Genomic DNA, 22,869 nt, shown 5'->3' with positions numbered 1-22,869 from the left:
GACCACATTTGCAGTATTTTAAGAAGGGATATACTAGCCACAGAGAGAGTGCAGTGAAAGTTCACAAGACTGATCCGTGGGATGGCAGGATTGTTGTATGAGAAGAGATTGTGTAGGCTAGGCCTGTATAGAATAATGAGTGGGGATCTTGTTGAAATGTATACATTTCTGACAAGCTGGACAGACTGGATGCAAGGATGTTATTTCCCCTGGCTAGGGGATCTAGAATACGGGGTCACAGCCTCAGGATATGGGGTTGGCCTATTAGGACAGAGGTGAGTAAAAATGTCTTCATCTAGAGGGTGGTGAACCTGTGGAATTTCCTTCCACAGAAGGTCTGTGAAGGCCAAGTCACTGAATAAATTTAAGAAGGAAATCCAGCAGAGGGCAGTAGAGCGGAGCTGCTGATTGGCTGTTGCGGGGGAAATTTGCATACATCCGTGTGCTCACCCTAACTTGAAGGTGTACCTGAGCAAGAGACCCTAGCTGTTCAAGTGAAGACAAGCATCCAGCAGAGGGCAGTAGGGCAGAGCTGCTGATTGGCTGTTGCGGGGGAAATTTGCATACGTCCGTGTGCTCACCCTAACTTGAAGGTGTACCTCAGCAAGAGGCCCTCGCTGTTCGAGTGAAGGCAAGCATCCAGCAGAGGACAGTAGAGCAGAGCTGCTGATTGGCTGTTGTGGGGGAAATTTGCATACATCTGTGTGCTCACCCTAACTTGAAGGTGGTTTGTGGAGGAGCTGTTGTCAAGTGACACTTAAACCCGAAACACTTCTTTAGTGTTTCCCTCCCTACCCCCTCCTCGAATCAAAAAAACAACCAACCGCTGATAAGATCAAGAGGAAGGCTCGAGGGCAGGTAGAAGTCGAAAGAAGTTGAACCGTGACATCACAGCCTGCAGGTAAGGGACTGGCTGGTAAGTAGTTATTCCTTTATTTTCCCTCAGGTGTTATCGTGCGGGGCGCAGAGGTTGCTGAGTGAGTGCTTGCTGAGAAGGGGAGTGAATAACAGGTAAGCTCTTTCTTTTTCTTTTTTTATCTAGAGAGGATGGCAGGGAAGGTAGTGCAATGTTCCTCTTGCAGAATGTTTGAGGTGAGGGACTCCATCAGTGTCCCTGCTGATTTCACCTGTGGGAAGTGCACCCATCTCCAGCTCCTCAGAAACCGCATTGGGGAACTGGAGCTGGATGAACTTCGGATCATTCGGGAGGCAGAGGTGGTCAGTGATAGAAGCTTCAGGGATGTAGTTACTCCGAAGAATAAAGATAGATGGGTGACGGTGAGAGGGGCTGGGAGGAAGCAGTCAGTACAGGGATCTCCTGTGGTCGTTCCCCTTAGTAACAAGTATACCGCTTTTGATACTGTTGGGGGGGGGACTTACCAGGGGTAAGCCATGGGGTACAGGTCACTGGCACAGATTCTGTTCCTGTTGCTCAGAAGGAAAGGGGGAGAGGAGTAGAGCATTAGTCATTGGAGACTCCATAGTTAGTAGGCTAGATAGGAGTTTCTGTGGGAATGAGAGAGACTCGCGGTTGGTGTGTTGCCTCCCAGGTGACATGGTGCGTGATGTCTCGGATCGTGTTTTCAAGATCCTTAAGGGGGAGGGGGAGCAGCCCCAAGTCGTAATCCACATAGGTACCAACGACATAGGTAGGAAAAGGGATAGGGATGTAAGGCAGGAATTCAGGGAGCTAGGGTGGAAACTTAGATCTAGTACAAACAGAGTTATTATCTCTGGGTTGCTACCCATGCCACGTGATAGCGAGACGAGGAATAGGGAGAGAGAAAGGAGTTGAACACGTGGCTACAGGGATGGTGCAGGAGGGAGGGTTTCAGATTTCTGGATAATTGGGGCTCATTCTGGGGTCGATGGGACCTCTACGAACGGGATTGTCTACACCTGGACCAGAGGGGTACCAATATCCTGGGGGGGGGGGAAATTTGCTAATGCTCTTCAGGAGGGTTTAAACTAGTTCATCATGGGCTTGGGAACCTGAATTGTAGCTCCAGTATACAGGAGGTTGAGAGTAATGAGGTCATGAGTAAGGTTTCAAAGTTGCAGGAGTGTACCGGCAGGCAGGAAGTTGGTTTAAAGTGCGTCTTCGTCAATGCCAGGAGCATCCGGAATAAGGTGGGTGAACTTGCGGCATGGGTTGGTACCTGGGACTTCGATGTTGTGGCCATTTTGGAGACATGGATAGAGCAGGGACAGGAATGGTTGTTGCAGGTGCCGGGGTTTAGATATTTCAGTAAGCTCAATGAAGGTGGTAAAAGAGGGGGAGGGGTGGCATTGTTAGTTAAGGACAGTATTACGGTGGCAGAAAGGACGTTTGATGAGGACTCGTTTACTGAGGTAGTATGGGCTGAGGTTAGAAACAAGAAAGGAGAGGTCACCCTGTTAGGGGTTTTCTATAGGCCTCTGAAAAGTTCCAGAGATGTAGAGGAAAGGATCGCAAAGATGATTCTGGATAGGAGCGAAAGCAACAGGGTAGTAGTTATGAGGGACTTTGACTTTCCAAATATTGACTGGAAACGCTATAGTTCGAGTACTTTAGATGGGTCTGTTTTTGTCCAATGTGTGCAGGAGGGTTTCCTGGCACAGTATGTAGGTAGTCCAATGAGAGGCGAGGCCATATTGGATTTGGTACTGGGTAATGAACCAGGACAGGTGTTAGATTTGGAGGTAGGTGAGCACTTTGGTGATCGTGACCACAATTCGATTAAGTTTACTTTAGTGATGCAAAGGGATAGGTATATACCGCAGGGCAAGAGTTATATCTGGGGGAAAGGCAATTATGATGCGATGAGGCAATGCATCGGATGGAGAGGAAAACTGCAGGGGATGGGCCCAATGGAAATGTGGATCTTGTTCAAGGAACAGCTACTGCGTGTCCTTGATAAGTATGTACCTGTCAGGCAGGGAGGAAGTGGTCGAGCAAGGGAACCGTGGTTTACTAAAGCAGTCAAAACACTTGTCAAGAGGAAGAAGGAGGCTTATGTGAAGATGAGACATGAAGGTTCAGTTAGGGCGCTCGAGAGTTACAAGTTAGCTAGGAAGGACCTAAAGAGAGAGCTAAGAAGAGCCAGGAGGGGACATGAGAAGTCTTTGGCAGGTAGGATCAAGGATAACCCTAAAGCTTTCTATAGATATGTCAGGAATAAACGAATGACTAGGGTAAGAGTAGGGCCAGTCAAGGACAGTAGTGGGAAGTTGTGCTTGGAGTCCGAGGAGATAGGTGAGGTGCTAAATGAATATTTTTCGTCAGTATTCACACAGGAGAAAGACAATGTTGTCGAGGAGAATACTGAGATTCAGGCTACTAGACTAGAAGGGCTTGAGGTTCATAAGGAGGAGGTGTTAGCAATTTTGGAAAGTGTGAAAATAGATAAGTCCCCTGGGCCGGAAGGGATTTATCCTAGGATTCTCTGGGAAGCTAGGGAGGAGATTGCTGAGCTTTTGGCTTTGATCTTTAAGTCATCTTTGTCTACAGGAATAGTGCCAGAAGACTGGAGGATAGCAAATGTCTATAGTTACCGGGGTTGTCTCTATCCCCTTGTTCAAGAAGGGGAGTAAAGATAACCCCGCTAACTATAGACCAGTGAGCCTTACTTCTGTTGTGGGCAAAACCTTGGAAAGGTTTATAAGAGATAGGATGTATAATCATCTGGAAAGGAATAATTTGATTAGAGATAGCCAACACGGTTTTGTGAAGGGTAGGTCGTGCCTCACAAACCTTATTGAGTTCTTTGAGAAGGTGACAAAACATGTGGTCGAGGGTAAAGCAGTTGATGTGGTATATGGATTTCAGTAAAGCATTTGATAAGGTTCCCCACGGTAGGCTACTGCAGAAAATACAGAGGCATGGGATTCAGGGTGATTTAGCAGTTTGGATCAGAAATTGGCTAGCTGGAAGAAGACAAAGGGTGGTGGTTGATGGGAAATGTTCAGACTGGAGTCCAGTTACTAGTGGTGTACCACAAGGATCTGTTTTGGGGCCACTGCTGTTTGTCATTTTTATAAATGACCTGGAGGAGGGCGTAGAAGGATGGGTGAGTAAATTTGCAGATGCCACTAAAGTCGGTGGAGTTGTGGACAGTGCGGAAGGATGTTACAAGTTACAGAGGGACATAGATAAGCTGCAGCGCTGGGCTGAGAGGTGGCAAATGGAGTTTAATGCAGAAAAGTGTGAGGTGATTCATTTTGGAAGGAATAACAGGAAGACAGAGTACTGAGCTAATGGTAAGATTCTTGGCAGTGTGGATGAGCAGCGAGATCTCGGTGTCCATGTACATAGATCCCTTAAGTTGCCACCCAGGTTGAGAGGGTTGTTAAGAAGGCGTAAGGTGTGTTAGCTTTTATTGGTAGAGGGATTGAGTTTAGGAGCCATGAGGTCATGTTGCAGCTGTACAAAACTCTGGCATTTGGAGTATTGCATGCAATTCTGGTCGCTGCATTATAGGAAGGATGTGGAAGCATTGGAAAGGGTGCAGAGGAGATTTACCAGAATGTTGCCTGGTATGGAGGGAAGATCTTATGAGGAAAGGCTGAGGGACTTGAGGCTGTTTTCGTTAGAGAGAAGAAGGTTAAGAGGTGACTTAATTGAGGCATACTAGATGATCAGAGGATTGGAAAGGGTGGACAGTGAGAGCCTTTTTCCTCGGATGGTGATGTCTAGCATGAGGGGACATGATGTGCTGGTTTAGCACACTGGGCTAAATCGCTGACTTTTAAAACAGACCAAGGCAGGCCAGCAGCACGGTTCAATTCCCGTACCAGCCTCCCCGAACAGGCGCCGGAATGTGGCGACTAGGGGCTTTTCACAGTAACTTCATTGAAGCCTACTTGTGACAATAAGCGATTTTCATTCAATTTTCATTTCATTTCATTTTTCACATTCTCCACGCCTTATGCATGGCAACCCATGCCACCTCATGCACCCAGCCATCCCCCATGGACTATCACGTGCTTATCCCAAGGTGTGCACCCTGAAACAACCTCCATGGATCCTCATGACCCCCATGCCAAGGTATGCCTCCCAAACAACCCCTATTTCCCGGCGTACCCCCATGCCAAAGTATACCCTGCACCCAATGGATCCTCACACCCTTCGTGCCAACATATTTGCCTCCTACCATTCCATGGCCCTTTATAGACCCAACCAATTTAGTGCCAACCCATATTAAACTCATACCTGCTACCCTTTGCCCTTATACTGACCATGTCAACTCACTACACTAAGGCAGACCTCAGGACCCATGCAAAGATCAGATAAACTAAAGGCCTGTAAAATAAAGTTCTAAGTGTCTATTACAGATTTCACAATATTGAAAAAATCTTCTCCTTCATAAAAACATAATTACTACACTTAAATTCCTTCAATTAAATAAGCCTTATAACAAACATTTCATTCAAGAGCATAATCCCTTTTGACAACAAGCATTATAATTCAAAGTCCCACATCAGAGTCTATAACCAACTGTAGTTGTCAATCAAATTGCAAAATAACAGGGATCCTATTGTAATAATGGATGGTTGTGAAATCAGTCATGCAGCACTAATCCAGTAATAGAAATCCTCAAACTTCTGTCAACAGCTAGTGAGAAATAACAAACAATAATTTTTTTTAAACATGCTAGACATTTTCTTCAAAAGTTTAAGGAGCAGGACTTGGCAGGTTAATAGTTCCCTTTGATAGAGGCTTCTGACATTTTTGACAGTTTTAGATCAGTCTGATAACAGTTCCAATGCAGTAATGAGTTCATGCACGTTTTGCACACTTTCATGCCCACTTTTAACAATTCCAAAGGGCACTTACTTGCCCCCCAACGAAACCTGACCTCCCCAAAAGGCACCTTACCTCCTCCAAAGGTGTCCTGGGACCAGATCCAAAGGGGCATTTTACCACTCCAAAGAGTGTAACGTGGCTATCCAAAACAATCTACAAAGTTCAGGCCTGCTCTGACCAAGTCTAATATGCACATATTGGGCGGGATTTTTCGATAATGGGGCTAACCATTGACGCCGTTGGAAACACTGAAGCATTTTACGACGCCGCTAGCCGCAGCGATCCTGCACCGCACAGGGGGCCAGCATGGCACTGGAGCGCTTCACACAGCTCTAGCTGCCGATACGGGTGCCAACACGGGCAGCGCGGGTCCGTGCATGCGCGTGGGTTGCTGTATCCGCGCCTCCCCCCGGGCAACATGGCGGAGCACTACAGGGGCCCGGCGTGGAGGAACATAGGCACCCCCCCCCCCCGCAATTAGCCTGCCCGCCGATTGGTTGGCCCCAAATGTGGGCCTGGCCACCTTGTTGGCCCCCTCCCCGGAGTCGGATCCCCCCCTCCCCCCCACCAGGATGGCCTCCGCAGCCAGAACGCTGAGGTCCCGTCAGGTAGGACCACAGGTGAACAACGCCAGCGGGACTCAGCGGGAATTCGGCCCGTCGAGTGCGGAGAATCGCTGGGGGGACTTGTTGAACGGCCGATGACCATGCCGGTGCCATTGACGGCAATTCTCCGGTAGCCGGAGAATCGGCGGCCTGGCGTCGGAATGGCATCGCGGGATTCCCCCCCTCTTCCCCCCCCCCCCCCCCCCCCCCCCCCCCCCCCCCGGTGATTTTCTGACCCGGTGCGGGATCAGAGAATCCCGCCCATTGGGTTTCAGACTCCAAGGCTACCAAAATCCCACTTCTGTAGGGGCAGCTGATGATTTTTTAATCTTTATTAGTGTCACAATTAGGCTTACATTAACACTGCAATGCAGTTACTGTGAAAATTCCTTAGTCGCCACACTCCGCCGCCTGTTCGGGTACACTGAGGGAGAATTCAGAATGTCCAATTCACCTAACAAGCACATCTTTCGGGACTTGTGGTAGGAAACCGGAGCACCTGGAGGAAACCCACGCAGACACGGGGAGAAAGTGCAGACTCCGCACAGACAGTGGCCTAAGCCGGGAATCAAACCGGGCCCCTATTTGTGCTACTGTGCCGCCCAATTTAAGCAGGTAGCTGCCTCTGTAAAGTACTCATGCATGAAATGCACTCAGCTTCCATTCCTGTCACTGCGAAAATGGGTCATTTTAGGGTCTGATATATACAGGGCGAACGTTAGACTGAATAAAGTACTGCCCACACTGTGTTTTTTGAAGGCATTCGATCCAGAACTAGGATCAGTGTGGTGTTGGCCAGTAATGTGTTAAGATCTAGATGTGGAGCTAGTTCCTTGCCTGTTCACTTTACCGTGTATTGGTATATAGTTACAAGTAGTTAATAAAGACATGGGGCGGGATTCTCCGACCCCCCCGCCGGGTCGGAGAATCGCCGGGGCCTGGCGTGAATCCCGCCCCCGCCGGTTGCCGAATTCTCCGGCACCGGATATTCGGCGGGGGTGGGAATCGCGCCGCGCCGGTTAGCGGGCCCCCCCCCGGCGATTCTCCGGCACGGATGGGCCGAAGTCCCGCTGCTGGAATGCCTGTCCCGCCGGCGTGGATTAAACCACCTCTCTTACCGGCGGGACAAGGCGGCGCGGGCGGGCTCCGGGGTCCTGGGGCGATCTGGCCCCGGGGTGTGCCCCCACGGTGGCCTGGCCCGCGATCGGGGCCCACCGATCCGCAGGCGGGCCTGTGCCGTGGGGGCACTCTTTTCCTTCCGCCTTCGCCACGGTCTCCACCATGGCGGAGGCGGAAGAGACCCCCTCCACTGCATGCGCGGGGATGCCGTGGGCGCCCGCTGACGCTCCCGCGCATGCGCCACCCGGCAAAGTCATTTCCGCGCCAGCTGGCGGGGCACCAAAGGCCTTTCCCGCCAGCTGGCGGGGCGGAAATCAGTCCGGCGCTGGCCTAGCCCCTCAGGGTTAGGGCTCGGCCGCTCAAGATGTGGAGGATTCCTCACCTTTGGGGCGGCGCGATGCCGGACTGATTCGCGCCGTTTTTGGCGCTGGTCGGCGGACATCGCGCTGATTGTGGAGAATTCCGCCCATGCTGTTAACATACAGAGGACTACAAGTACTTCCTTAACAGACAATTTCTGTAACCAACACCATTACAACATAATATCAGCTTGTGATTTAAAAAACCCTCAAACTCACAAGAATGCTGAAAAGCTAAGGAAAATAAAATGTTGAATGGATTCTGAACTGAAAGAAGCTCCCAACTGAAGCTACAGATGCAGAATTCACCAGAAAAAGCACCAGGCAGCAGTGACTGGAAGCTCAAGGCACATTTGTTTACCTAGCTGCAAGGACTCTCTTCCAAAATTGTGTCATAAGTACCATAACATATTTCAACATGAAAAGTGCCTTTTAACTACTGCACAATTAATATTTATTTATTATGCTTTTTAAAAATTTAGAAAGGAAAATAAAATAAAGACATTATGAAGTAAAACGCTGAATTCATGTTCAGCCAATTTCATAAAAAGTCATATAACACTGATAATGTTATATCTATATGTCAAATCACACTGTAGAATACATTAAAATTAAGCACACATTCTTGAGAAAGTGCCAATTTGGAAGTACATTGCATGGACCGTTATATGGAACCCTGTTGGCACTATTGTGTTTTATTTGAACCTATTGTATTATTTATAATGAGATTAATCTGTGTTTCACAAATATATATTGTATTTCATTTTGAATAGATGATTTTAGTCTCCTGCGTCTCTTCATTGTATTATGAAGCTGTTTGAATCTGTGTAATGTGCCATAGCAGCAGCTAGCATAGGATTCTTTTGCCCAAATTGTGCCATTTATTGTTCCGTCTTTGGAAAATTAAATACTCAGGCTAAGTGGCAATAGTTTGGGTTATTTTAGTTTCCAGATGATTTGCTACCCTTCAATTTGTTCTCCCTGTATTCCTCTTTTGATTTTCTCGGTTTGGCGTAATGAGCTCAACTTCTGTTAGTCTCACATCTCGGCCAACTGACAGGAGATGCACAAGCACTGTGCAGGGATAACGCTCTCTCCAGTTTCCCTTCTTTACTGACTGCTGGAATTGGTCAAGGAAAACTCAGGACGAAACAGATTGTACATGCTCGGTGGAAGAAATTTGTTTCTGGGAACAAAAAAAAACCTATCTTTTGTTGCTGTCTGGTATTCAGAACACATTCCTGACTCCACTGCATGTTTGTTATTCAGTTGGGTTACTGTTTGCGAATGAACCCCTACTATGCTGAGTGAGTACAAACAACTCTCCATTTTAACTCATTGGAAGCACAGAGCCCAAGCTTGTGTTCAGCAATGTTGATGCCTTGCAGCTTGAATGGCTTTATAAATAACATTATGGGAAACTCTGATTCATCTCTCCTTTCTGCAGGTCATTTGAAGGCAGCTTTGAGCGAGTATATTTCCAAGCTGGATGGTGTGAAGTTGATTCGGAGCAATAAGAGACTGGGTGTGATCGGAGGTCGCATGCTTGGTGCAGCACGGGCAATAGGGGATGTCTTAATTTTCATGGACTCACATTGCGAGTGCCACAATGGCTGGCTTGAACCACTATTGGATAGAATAGCTAATGACAGGTATGGTTGCTGAGCTCTCAATTTTAATGTCCAATAAAAACAGATGTTTAAAGTTGAAGGTACTATTTCTACAAACGGATTTGCTTAATATCCAGTTGGAGTAGGTGGATAATTGTTATATTTAGTTTCTATTTATTGGATATTATAGTAGCATCTATTTAATATCATTTAATGTGGCACTGAGCCGTAAGTTCCCAAGTTATAACATATAGTAATATAGTATATCCCAATACATTAAATTGCCGAAAGCCAGTTCAGGCAAAAGTACTACAACCAATTGACAGTGACAGATGATAATCACATGAGAAATGTCGATGGCCTTAGATGCAAGAATAAATTCCAGGGGCACAAAAAAAATCTGTTCCTAACATATTGTCCTCTTAGCCTGAGGGAATGTTACACAAGTTGCCACTTATTTATAGTCGTTTGGTGTGAAATAGCAACGCTGGGCGGGATTTTCCAGCCGTTCCCACAGGTGGGAGCTTCCTGTTCTGCCGAAGGCGAACCCCTGCGGCGGGTTCCCCAGCAGAGAGACGGGCGAGCCACTCAAAATGGCATAGACATCGACGGGACCAGAAGATCCCACTGATGGCCGATGGCGAACCATCTACACTGCTGGAAAGCAAACCACAGCAGGGCTGGAAAATCCCATCCAATGAAACTGAACTTTCAACTGGAAAGATGACAAAACTACCGTTTGCTTGAAGATAAATAATTGTATTTTATTGCAATATGTGATCCAAGCTATGTGCTTCGCATTGAACAGTAAAACTAAATGTACTATAATTTTCTACAATAGTGTATTGCAAGTTAAGATGTCTAAATATTTATGCGGTATTTTAATTGCACACATTGTGTAGACTAAAATGACTATTAATGATGTTTTTACATGACTAGAAATATATTTTGAACTTCAGCCAAACAGCAGGATAGCATACTTCAAAGTGAAAAATGTTAACACCATTGCGGTGTATTTAATTTCCACATGAGGTTCAAGCCCTGAGCAGCAGCAGACGTCTCATGAAATTGTCATGCCATCAGAAAAAGTAATATCCAACTAGACTCATTAGATCATTGAAGGGAGGGACAATTATAATCATTAGTCCATTGTTGACAATAATGACAACCTTTGATTCATCTCCAATGAATGCATGTTGTGAGTATGACTGTAAATTCTGACTTTCAAAAGAAATGTTTTCCCACACTTAGGAAATCAGATGTGAATCAGACCAAAAGGATGATTATTCTTTTATTTCCTTTGGGCTCTCTTTTCTTCGGTTAGTTGGATGTGGTTTGCTTTGCAGTGCGGCATGCAGCAACTGCAAAGAAATGCAGGGAACGGCACCAACATGGTCTCCTTTGACCTTACAATGGCCTTCAACACTTGTGCTGCCTGGTGTAGGTCGTTGACCTTTTTTTGGCCACTTGAAGCCAGTCCCCTGGTCACGCTCCAAGCCGCTGCCACCTCATCCCAGGTAGCACTGGCTGCCCTATGGCTAACACTCCAGGATCCTTTGGATAATACGATATCCCTCCTGGCCTCCACGGCGTCTAGGAGCCTCCCTAGGTCAGCGTCCCCGAATCTTGGGTCTGATCTCCTCGGCGCCATTGTTGCGAGTTGGCTGAGGTTGGCTGAGCAAGTGCAACTTAAGTGCTGCTCGACCTTGTTAGCAAGGGGCTGGCGAGCGCGGTGTGGCGAATTGGCTGGCGAGCCTTCATTAGCGGTGAGAAGACCGTGGGGCCTTGTTAAGTGGACCAATTAACGTTGAATAGCATTGCCGCCCTCGGTGGGCTGAGCACTCGGAAGCTCGCAGCAATTCCCACTCACTAGAACACTTAGAAATCTTTCCAGAGAATCGCCCCCATATCTCAGTATTCTTTAGAGAAAATAGGCCATGATGACTTACTTGGAGGTCCTCTTCTGTGCAGGAAATGAAGGTAGTCGAACACCAATAACTTTAATCGATATAGTGCCTTTAACATGGTAAAATATCCTGAGGCTCTTTACAGGAGCATTATCAAACAAAAGCCTACCTAATGAGGCTAGGCTGAGAGCCCAGACATTCAGTAAGCTTGATGAAACCAGCCCAGAGAAAACATTGTTTGATTGCCAGCTTAGGCTCTCTGATCTCTGCTGTCAATTTGACAATGTTTGTTTATGCAAAGTTAAGTAGTTTTAAGGGTTTGTGTTTTTTTTGTTATTAATACATTAAAAATTCTGCATAATTGATAGTTTCATCAAAATTTTAATGAATTACATTTCTGAAAATTTTTGTTTTACACACATACTGTCACCATTGGTCCTAGACTGTATAATGGGTCAATAGACTTGGAAGTGACATAGTTTGGCATAGAGCGCATGAGGGGCCATGGGGTGGGTGGAAGGGCAGAGCTTGGTATAGGAGGCATGAGGGGCCAGAGGAGGTTGGTGTGGGGCATGATGTGGCATGGATGGGGCTTGGAGAATGCAGCATGTGGGGGCTGGAGGGCCTGTGTGTGTTTTCATTTTAACTGGGGTGAAGTCCCACTGCACCAAGGCAGGCCTTTTAAACAGCCCATCTCCACACCCAGCAGCCCCTGTAGCTGCCTCGAAACTTCTTCCCAGGTCGTCTCGCCCAACTCCAGCCCACACTCATCATCTCCCGGAAACCCCACTCTCGGCAATAAGGATTCTGCCTTCATAGTTACTTTCTCCCGAGGCAGGCGGTCTAAGCTGGGATTTTTTCCGACTCCCACCTCAGGGATGAAAATCCAGGCCCTTCAGGAAGGAATTTCAAAGCTTAAGGCCATGGCTGTGAAGGCACGGCTACCTATAATGGAATAATTAAAATCAGGCCAGAATTGGAAGAGTGCAGATACTTCATAAGGTTGTGAATCTGGAGGAGGTTATGGAAATAAGGAGGGCAGTCCATGGAAAAATTTGAAAGTAAGGATGAGAATTTTTAAATTGAAACTTTACTTGGCCCAGAGCCAGAATAGGTCAGCAAACACATGGGTGATGGGTTTCATCACATTCCAACTATTCGTTTGTTTTTCAACAGCACCCATCTATGTTCTATTACATTTAAAACTGATCTTTCAGATGATTTAATCATTCTAAGCAGTTGATTTTTAAAAGTATGACTTTACATTTTTCTTCACCTGCACCCCCTGCCCCACCCCTTGGATAAGCCTGCAGGTTAATGTTCTGTAAATATCGTCACCATTTTTACAGTACAAGCTGACCACTGTACAAACAATACATTGACTCCCACTGAACTGCTCATCAGCCAACAATGATTTTTGTGCATTATTGAATGTCATTAATGGTGGCTGCCTACAAAAAGAGAACCAATTGAAATGGTAACTTAATAACAGAGCCACCCCACGTCCTTTTATTTTCTTCCTTGTTCTTTTGCAACATCAAATAACCTCGAATAGTCTAGCCCTGGCCACCTTCAAATAATTTCTTTTCAATGATTATCGTATTCGGTTATTTTTATTTGTGCTACTGATTCATCCATCTTGTTACAAATGTTGCATACATTCAGATATTTAATTTTGTCTTCTCACTATCTTTTCCCACTCTGACCATGCGCATTGTCTTCCTGTCACATTCTGGTTATTATTATCTATATCACACCCTGCACTATTACCTTCTCCTTTCTCTTCAACGTTCCAAGTATCCCCTCACATGAAACCCCACCCCTGCCCATCTCCAATTCTCTACAACCCTACTTACACAATTTACCAGGACACTGGTCCCAGGGTGGTTCAGCGAAGGCCATTCCTCGCACCTGGCACTGGGCAGGCAAGTCTTTTGACTCGTGCTCTTGGCTACAGAGTATCTATTCCCCATAACTATATTGACCCCTACTACAATGCCAGTCATCTAGCTGATCATTTAATTACTGCCTCTGGGCTTCAGCTCTTGGCCTACTCTCTCCAGCTTTCTCTATTGAAGTGATTCATTTTGGTACGAAAGATTTGAATGCGGCTATCAGGGTCAACGGCAGGGTTCTGAGGAATGTGCAGGAACAGAGATCTTAGGGTTCATGTCCACAGATCTCTGAAGGTTGCCACCCAAGTGGATAGAGCCGTGAAGAAGGACTATAGTGTGTTTGCGTTTATTAACAGGGGGCTTGAGTTTAAGAGCCGTGGGGTTATGCTGCAACTGTACATGACCCTGGTGAGACCACATTTGGAGTACTATGTGCAGTTCTGGTCACCTCACTATAGGAAGGATGTGGAAGCATTGGAAAAGGTGCAAAGGAGATTTACCAGGCTGCTGCCTGGTTTGGAGGATGGGTCTTATGTGGAAAGGTTGAGGGAGCTAGGGCTTTTCTCTTTGGAGCGGAGGAGGATGAGAGGCGACTTGATAGAGGTTTATAAGATGATGTGGGGGATAGATAGAGTGGACGTTCAGAGACTATTTCCTCGGGTGGATGTAGCTGTTAACAAGGGGGCATAACTATAAGGTTCAGGGTGGGGGATATAGGAGAGATGTCCGAGGTAGGTTCTTTACTCAGTGGTTAGGGTGTGGAATGGACTGCCTGCTGTGATAGTGGAGTCGGACACTTTAGGAACTTTCAAGCAGTTATTGGATAGGCACATGGAGCACACCAGAATGACAGGGAGTGGGATAGCTTGATCTTGGTCTCGGACAAGGCTCGGCACAACATCGAGGGCCAAAGGGCCTGTTCTGTGCTGTACTGTTCTATGTTCTATGAATAAAGCTTGGTGTGAGTTAGGACAGCAGCAGAGTTTTGGATGATACCAATTTAACGGAATTTGGAAGGAAGGGCAGAAGTGCATTAGAATAGTCGAGCCGAGAGGTAAGAAAAGCATGGATGAGGGTTCAGCTGCACATACAATGAGACAGGTGTGAAGTGAGGTGATGTTTTAGAGGTGGAATGGATTAAGTGATGGTGCTGGTATGTGGTCAGAAGCTCATCATGGGGTCCAATAGGATATCAGGTTTGTGAATAAGACCTTAATGCTGCTCTGTGCTAAATATCCAAAGCTGACTACACTGGACTGAACTAAGATTTGAACCATCTAATAATCATATGCATCATGCAAACCACAATATTCAACAGTCATGCAGTAAACTAGGTGGTATAAAATTCTGCAACATCTGCACTTGGGATATTCAATGGTACATTTGGCTCCATAAGCAGTTTTGGGCATTATCATTTGTTGTATATATCAGGAATGAACAGAGGTGTCATCCAAAGTCTGATTTGATGTCAAGTAGGAAAAATTGAATACATTAATTAGTATTGTTGGTTAGGTATAGTTTGCCACCAGAGTTGATATCTGGCAAGCTTTTCTTATCACCACCCAAATGTTAATTAAGCTTTTAATATTTTGTAAATAGCAACCAGGATAGCTAACACTAGAATATTTATAAATGAAGTCTAAAATGTTCCAACTGGTCTCTTTGGAATGTTTTGGAAATTTGGTTTCACGAGTTACATTTCTCTTGCAATCAGTAGCATGTAGCAGTGGTGTGAGACGGCGTCCCGCTGATAATCATCGGCATTCCTCAGAATTTTATGCAGTCAATTTGGCAACTTCATTCCTTATTTATTTTGCATCTTTCTGTTAATACAACAAGAAAAACTCATTGCGTTGATACAAAAATACTCTTTAACTCACCCATACAATTGGCCCAGTTCATTGGTAGTAAATGGTACTTAATTACTTAATTTGCTCAATAGGAATACAGGCCTCAATGTAAACTGGCAGTTAACCGGCTTGTTAAAATAATTGCAGCTGTTTTCTGGCCAACGACATGACAGCACTACAATATAAAACCTAGGTCAGTGCAAAACAGTCACCAATTTGGGGATTAATTTTGACTTGGGGCATTCCATCAGTAAGATAGAGTTGGCACTGGCTTTTTGTCAGTGCTATGGAAAATGTTGCAAAATCTTTGCAATTCGGTTTCATAATTCTTCACAAGCATAGGCATCCTTGAAATCTTTGGCCGGGATTTCCTGGCCCTGCCGGCCACCGGGATCTTACAGTCCCACCAAAATTGAATGGATTTTTGGCTGGCCTGGCTCGTTCCCCACGGCACGGCTGGGTAATCTCAGCCTTGGTCTTTTCAAGCCTAATCTGCCTGTCATTCTCATGATATATTTTTAAAATGCTCTTCTTTTACAGAGTCTTCTCATTTGATGAGTACAACCTTTTGCATTGTTTAAAAAACATAAAGCTATGAGAGCCTTGCAAAATGGCTGCAGGTTATTAGAATTTAGCAGAAGCACAGCTGGCTTCAGGCACCGATAACAGCACAACTATGGGTGGTCGCTGAGGTAACTTTACTGTTAGACACTGTCAGCTGTTAAATGTGAAATTGAGCTTAAGTGTTCATTTATGAAGAGTCTGAACTTCAGAAGTGACAGGTATTGTGACGATTAAATGTATTAATGATAGTCACAGTGCATGTACATTGAATAATGTTCAGTAAAATTCAGAGTGATGCCTTTACTCCAATTTTATGAGATGAAAATGACTTTCAGTAGTGCAAATAGACTTAAGTTAGAGCAGTCCCGAAGTCGGCCTGACCAAAAAACAGAAATCTTATAATGCACAATACAATACAATGGAGGGTCCTAATGTTAATTATTTTGATCACTGGGATTATAAAACAAACTTTAGCATGTGATTTCACATTTAAGGGATTGAAAGAAAGAATAGTGAGAGAGAAACTTGACACAAGTGTTAATCATTTGCATAATAATGTCAGCAAAATTCACTTCTAGAAAATACTTTAAAAAATTTTGGGAACTTGGTGGTTCCTGTGATATCAGAACATGGAAGTGTGAAAAAAATTTGATAGACTTTTCCTTTTAGAGAGGCTTGCTAGGAGTTGCTCAGGAATTTGAATAATTAAGGTAGCGATAGAGTCAATTGTAAAAGGTCTTTGGAGAGGACAGGTTTGGTAAACCTTTTCTCATTCTAGAATTATCCAAATCTCAAACATTTCTGAATCTACTGAATATCTCAATGATTTTCTTAGGTAACTTATTCTACTTGAATATACTTAGCAGTAAAGGTTCTGTGTTGCACTAACTGGTGTTGATCAATCTGCAGCCTCCATAGCAGTGGTGGGCAACCTGTGGAGCCATTTTGTTGATTGTTGCCAACGCGCAAAGTTGCCACATTCCGCTGGTTTCCATCTGTGTAACTTTTTTCCTACTGGTATTTTGTTTTATTCTTTCATGGGATGTGGGGTAGAATTTGTTGTCCATCCCTAATTATACTCGAACTGAGTGGCAGTTAAGAGTCAACCACATTGCTGTGGATCGGAAGTCACATGTAGACCAGACCACGTAAGGATGGCAGATTTTCTTCCCTAAAGGATGTTAGTGAACCAGATGGGTTTTCACAATAATCATTTCATGGTCATCATTAGACTTATAATTCCAGATTTTTATTTAATTCAAATTTCACCGTCTGCCATGGCGGGGATTTGAACCCAAGTCCCCAGAGCAGTGCTCTGAGTCTCTGGATTATTAATCCAGTGATAATACCACTACGTCACACCTTGTACACACAACATTGACTGTGAGAGCTTATGCTTCCTCAGCACCCAATCAAGTGTAAACATTTATTTTGTTTTTACCATTTAATGTTGATGTCAGTTTTATGAATATATAAAGCATTTCCCACATTGGTGTATATTAAGTGTATTCAATCTTATTCAAGGGTCTTGGTTAGTGAACATACTGGATTTCAATCTTACGGCCCACTGAGATGAAGGAGGACCACTCATGCAGCCCACGCACAAGCCTAGGTTGCCCACCACTGCTCTGCGGGTTTGTTCAGTATCAATCATAAATGATTCAACTGATGCTGTTGTGGTAATAGAGTCGAAGATTTTAAATATGACAATAAGCAGTTTAGTATGCAGGCGCTAGAGACCATAACCTGCAATTGCTATTATGTAACCGCGCTGACAACTAGCAATTGTATAGCCAGGAACTGCAATTTTATGAGTAATAAAACTTGTGTGCTTCCTCTCTGCTTAATGTGAAATGAAATGAAAATGAAAATCGCTTATTGTCACAAGTAGGCTTCAAATGAAGTTACTGTGAAAAGCCCCTAGTCGCCACATTCCGGCGCCTGTTCGGGGAGGTCCTCAAAATAACTGCAGAACTTGTCTGCAGACAGCTTGCTCTCTTGTACAGACTAAGCGATCAGTTGGTATCTGATGTGTTGTATTACGGGGCAAGCAACGAGACAGTGTTTAATCACAACAGTGATTTATTTAACTAAGAAGAACTATATACACCGAACAGTACAACTATGGCACAGATCTTGTTCCCAGGACTCCCAGGCTAACTGACCAAATCCCAACAGCCAGATCCGCACTAAGGTTCACGCTGTCTGTCCCCATGGGCTCAGGGCCTGTCACGTGGCCCACAAGATACTGCCCGTTAAAAGGGCTACACTACCATATGATATATACTTGCTCAGGGAATCGACTTAAGGGGAGAGTCTGCAGCATTGCTGTCTTCATGCATCACATATTAGAAACCAATATAGAAATAAATTTGCTTTTAGCTTGCTGACATTTCTCAGCTTTTGAAAAAAAATCATTTCTGGGATGTGGGCATCACTGGCTGGCCAGCATTTATTGCCCATCCCCAACTTCCCTCCATTTAAAAGAGCTTTTGAGAGTCAACCACATTGCTGTGGATTTGGAGTCAAATGTAGGCCAGATAAGGATGTCAGATTTCCTTCCCTAAAGAACATTAGTGAACCAGATGGGTTTTCGTGACAATGTTTCATGGTCATCGATAAATTTTTAATTCCAGATTTTTATTGAATTCAAATTTCACCATTTGGATTTGAACCCAGTACCCAGATCTTGACCTGGATTACGAGTCTAGTGACAAAACATTATGCTACTGCCTCCCTGTATGGGGATTAATTTGAGAAACAATTGACGAGAAAGAAAAGTAGCAAAGAAGGGCTTCCAGGGATGTCAGATGGCACTATAAACAGGCAGTGCTATATGCTGGCCATCATTTCTAAAGGCCTGGTCACATCTACCTGACAAACCCTGCGCTACAGGTGCAATTCAGTGGACTAACTTCCGCTGAACAGTGCGTTTAGCAGGGCTTTTCGTGGCAGCTGCATCAACAAGAAACATCCCGCTATCCAATTGCACTCTGCCGTTTTCCTTTGGCTTTGGGGAGATTCTCTCCGCTGAGGCCACACTTAGAGAGATTTCAGCTTGCTAGCAGTAAAGGCTCCTCGTAGATCGAGGTGTCATTTTGTGCAGCAGCCCTGAACTCACCTCCCCATCACCTTTCAGACCCTCCCCCCTGCTTTTTTGACCTCCCTTCACCATCCCAACCTTGTGGATGCTCCCAGGAAACCCCCCTCACCTCCCCTCGACCTGATAAGGCTGCCCCCCCCCCCCCCCGGGGCCCAACCCTTGGCAGTGCCAACCTGGCATCTGAGCACCCTGGCACTGCCAGCCTGGCACCCTTGCAGTGCCCCGGCACATAGATCTGCCACCCAGGAAGTGCAAGGGTGCCTGGATGGCAGTGCAAGGTTGTCTGGGTGCCAGGTGTAATGCCAGGGTGCCACCTTTCCATAGCCCCAACCACCCAGGGGTCTGCAATAGCCTGGGAGACCCTCCAAGGTGCTGTTATGACTGGTCCACATTTGTGTGGACAGTACTAAATGGCACCCTGGCGAGGTCTCCCAGGCATCACCGGGTGAGTCCTGGGCAGCAGGTTATTTAAATATGCAGATCTGGATCATGCCCGGCACGGACCGCGACTTGGGGCGAGTGAGACATTCAACCGTTGTGCCTGGATCCGCATGAAATATTCATCTATTTCAGATTGCGCTATAGAGAGCAATTCATAGAACTTCTACGCAATCGAACAGAACCAGAAGAAATTGTTTATCAAGTTAAGAGGGAAATCAGGAGGGCAAAAAGGGGACATGAAATTGCTTTGGCAAATAATGCAAGGGAGAATCCAAAGAGATTCTACAGATACATAAAGGGGAAAAGAGTAACTAGGGACAGAGTAGGGCCTCTTAAGGATCAACAAGGGCATCTATGTGCAGAGCCACAAGAGTTGGGTGAGATCCTGAATGAATATTTCTCATCGGTATTCACGGTGGAGAAAGGCATGGATGTTAGGAAACTAAGGGAAATAAATAGTGATGTCTTGAGAAGTGTGCATATTACAGAGGAGGAGGTGCTGGAAGTCTTAAAGCGCATCAAGGTAGATAAATCCCCGGGACCTGATGAAATGTATCCCAGGATGTTGTGGGAGGCTAGGGAGGAAATTGCGGGTCCCCTAACCGAGATATTTGAATCATCGGCAGCCACAGGTGAGGTGCCTGAAGATTGGAGAGTGGCGAATGTTGTGCCCTTGTTTAAGAAGGGCAGCAGGGAAAAGCCTGGGAACTACAGACCGGTGAGCCTAACGTCTGTAGTAGGTAAGTTGCTAGAAGGTATTCTGAGAGACAGGATCTACAAGCATTTAGAGAGGCAAGGACTGATTCGGGGCAGTCAGCATGGCTTTGTGCGTGGAAAATCATGTCTCACAAATTTGATTGAGTTTTTTGAGGGAGTGACCAAGAAGGTAGATGAGGGTAGTGCAGTAGACGTTGTCTACATGGACTTTAGCAAAGCCTTTGACAAGGTACCGCATGGTAGGTTGTTGCAGAAGGTTAAAGCTCACGGGATCCAGGGTGAGGTTGCCAATTGGATTCAAAATTGGCTGGACGACAGAAGGCAGAGGGTGGTTGTAGAGGGTTGTTTTTCAAACTGGAGGCCTGTGACCAGTGGTGTGCCTCAGGGATCGGTGCTGGGTCCACTGTTATTTGTGATTTATATTAATGATTTGGATGAGAATTTAGGAGGCATGGTTAGTAAGTTTGCAGATGACACCAAGATTGGTGGCACAGTGGATAGTGAAGAAGGTTATCTAGGATTGCAACGGGATCTTGATCAATTAGGCCAGTGGGCCGACGAATGGCAGATGGAGTTTAATTTAGATAAATGTGAGGTGATGCATTTTGGCAGATCGAATCAGGCCAGGACCTACTCAGTTAATGGTATGGCGTTGGGGAGAGTTATAGAACAAAGAGATCTAGGAGTACAGGTTCATAGCTCCTTGAAGGTGGAGTCGCAGGTGGACAGGGTGGTGAAGAAGGCATTCGGCATGCTTGGTTTCATTGGTCAGAACATTGAATATAGGAGTTGGGACGTCTTGTTGAAGTTGTACAAGACATTGGTACGGCCACACTTGGAATACTGTGTGCAGTTCTGGTCACCCTATTATAGAAAGGATATTATTAAACTAGAAAGAGTGCAGAAAAGATTTACTAGGATGTTGCCGGGACTTGATGGTTTGAGTTATAAGGAGAGGCTGGATAGACTGGGACTTTTTTCCCTGGAGCGTAGGAGGCTTAGGGGTGATCTTATAGAGGTCTATAAAATAATGAGGGGCATAGATAAGGTAGATAGTCAACATCTTTTCCCAAAGGTAGGGGAGTCTAAAACTAGAGGGCATAGGTTTAAGGTGAGAGGGGAGAGATTCAGAAGGGCCCAGAGGGGCAATTTCTTCACTCAGAGGGTAGTGAGTGTCTGGAATGGGCTGCCAGAGGTAGTAGTAGAAGCGGGTACAATTGTGTCTTTCAAAAGGCATTTAGATAGTTACATGGGTAAGATGGGTATAAAGGGTTATGGGCCAAGTGCGGGCAACTGGGACTAGCTTAATGGTAAAAAACTGGGCGGCATGGACTGGTTGGGCCGAAGGGCCTGTTTCCATGCTGTAAACTTCTATGATTCTATTCTAACTAACCTGAAAAAACCTGGGGCGTCATTCTCCGACCCCCCAGAGGGTCGGAGAATGGCCGTTGGCCGCCGTGAATCCCGCCCCCGCCGGTTGCCGAAGTCTCCGAAGGGAGAAAAGTCGGCGGGGCGTTAATGGCGCCGCTGCCGCGGAGAATGTCACGGATCTGCGCAAGGCAGCCGATTTTCGGCCTGCCGATATTCTCCCTTCCGGATGGGCCGAAGTCTCGTCGACGTGATGACCGTTCACGTCGACGTAAATTAAACCTCCTTTTCATCGGCGTGACCCTGTGCTCCAGGTTCACGCCGACCAGCGTGGGGGTGAGTGACGGCCTGGGGGGTTGGCTCTGGGCAGGCGATGGCGTGGCCGCAGTCTGAATGTGTGAGGAGAGGTGTGTCTCGGGTTGTGTGTGTGTGTGTGTGTGCGGCGGGGGGGGGGGGGGGGTGGTTAGAGTGGGCTGGGCTCCGGGGGAGTGCCGGGAGGGGGGTCCGTGCCGGGGAGGGGGATGGGGGGTCCGTGCCGCGGAGGAGGTTGGGTTCCGTGCCGGGGAGGAGGTTGGGGGGGTCCGTGCCGGGGAGGGGGATGGGGGGGTCCGTGCCGGGGAGGGGGATGGGGGGTCCGTGCCGGGGAGGAGGTTGGGGTCCGTGCCGGGGAGGAGGTTGGGGGGGTCCGTGCCGGGGAGGGGGATGGGGGGTCCGTGCCGGGGAGGGGGATGGGGGGGTCCGTGCCGGGGAGGGGGATGGGGGGGTCCGTGCCGGGGAGGGGGATGGGGGGGCCCGTGCCGGGGAGGGGGATGGGGGGGTCCGTGCCGGGGAGGGGGATGGAGGGGTCCGTGTCGGGGAGGGGGATGGGGGGTCCGTGCCGGGGAGGAGGTGGGGGGGGTCCGTGCCGGGGAGGGGGATGGGGGGTCCGTGCCGGGGAGGGGGATGGGGGGTCCGTGCCGGGGAGGGGGATGGGGGGTCCGTGCTGGGGAGGGGGATGGGGGGTCCGTGCCGGGGAGGGGGATGGGGGGTCCGTGCCGGGGAGTAGGTTGGGGGGGGGTCCGTGCCGGGGAGGGGGATGGGGGTCCGTGCCGGGGATGGGGATGGGGGGGTCCGTGCCGGGGAGGGGGATGGGAGGTCCGTGTCGGGGAGGGGGATGGGGGGGTCCGTGCCGGGGAGGGGGATGGGGGGGTCCGTGCTGGGGAGGGGGATGGGGGGGTCCGTGCCGGGGAGGGGGATGCGAGTAAAGTGAGTTGGTCCACCTGGCCAGGTGCCAGCCTCCAACAGTTGGACCCATGCGGTCCATGCCACCTGGCTGGGGGGAGGAGGGGATATGGGCAATGATGACATGTCGTCGTTCCCCTCCCCCCCACCAGGCCGTCATGTTTTCTGATCATCCAGCGATGTTGGCCGCCGTGGCGGCAGCCGCTAATGTCTATGTTGCCCTGGATGAGGAGGAGGAGGAGCGTGCCAGAGAGGCGGCGCAGGCTGCCGCAGAGGGACAGGCGGCAGCCGCCCAGGCTGGAGGGACACCTGACCGACAGGACGA

General features: G+C 47.2%; 1 protein-coding gene across 9 annotated transcripts in view; it reads left to right on the top strand.

Moving 5' to 3' along the window:
- Window positions 1-22,869, top strand: part of LOC140425000 (polypeptide N-acetylgalactosaminyltransferase 15-like) — a 94,201-nt gene that overhangs the window by 17,442 nt on the left and 53,890 nt on the right. For all 9 annotated transcript variants that reach the window (XR_011947741.1, XM_072508762.1, XM_072508760.1 and 6 more), the window contains exon 3: window positions 9,316-9,520. Coding sequence is in view for 8 of the 9 variants with exons in the window: in XM_072508762.1 (XP_072364863.1) it covers window positions 9,316-9,520 (205 nt within the window). In the remaining variant the exon portion in view is untranslated. The remainder of the gene's footprint in view (window positions 1-9,315; window positions 9,521-22,869) is intronic.

This window comes from Scyliorhinus torazame, chromosome 6 (genome assembly GCF_047496885.1).
Source record: "Scyliorhinus torazame isolate Kashiwa2021f chromosome 6, sScyTor2.1, whole genome shotgun sequence".
Classification (NCBI taxonomy): Eukaryota; Metazoa; Chordata; class Chondrichthyes; order Carcharhiniformes; family Scyliorhinidae; genus Scyliorhinus; species Scyliorhinus torazame.
The sequence above is the reverse complement of the archived record's forward strand: the minus strand, read 5'-3'. Positions and strand labels throughout refer to the sequence as shown.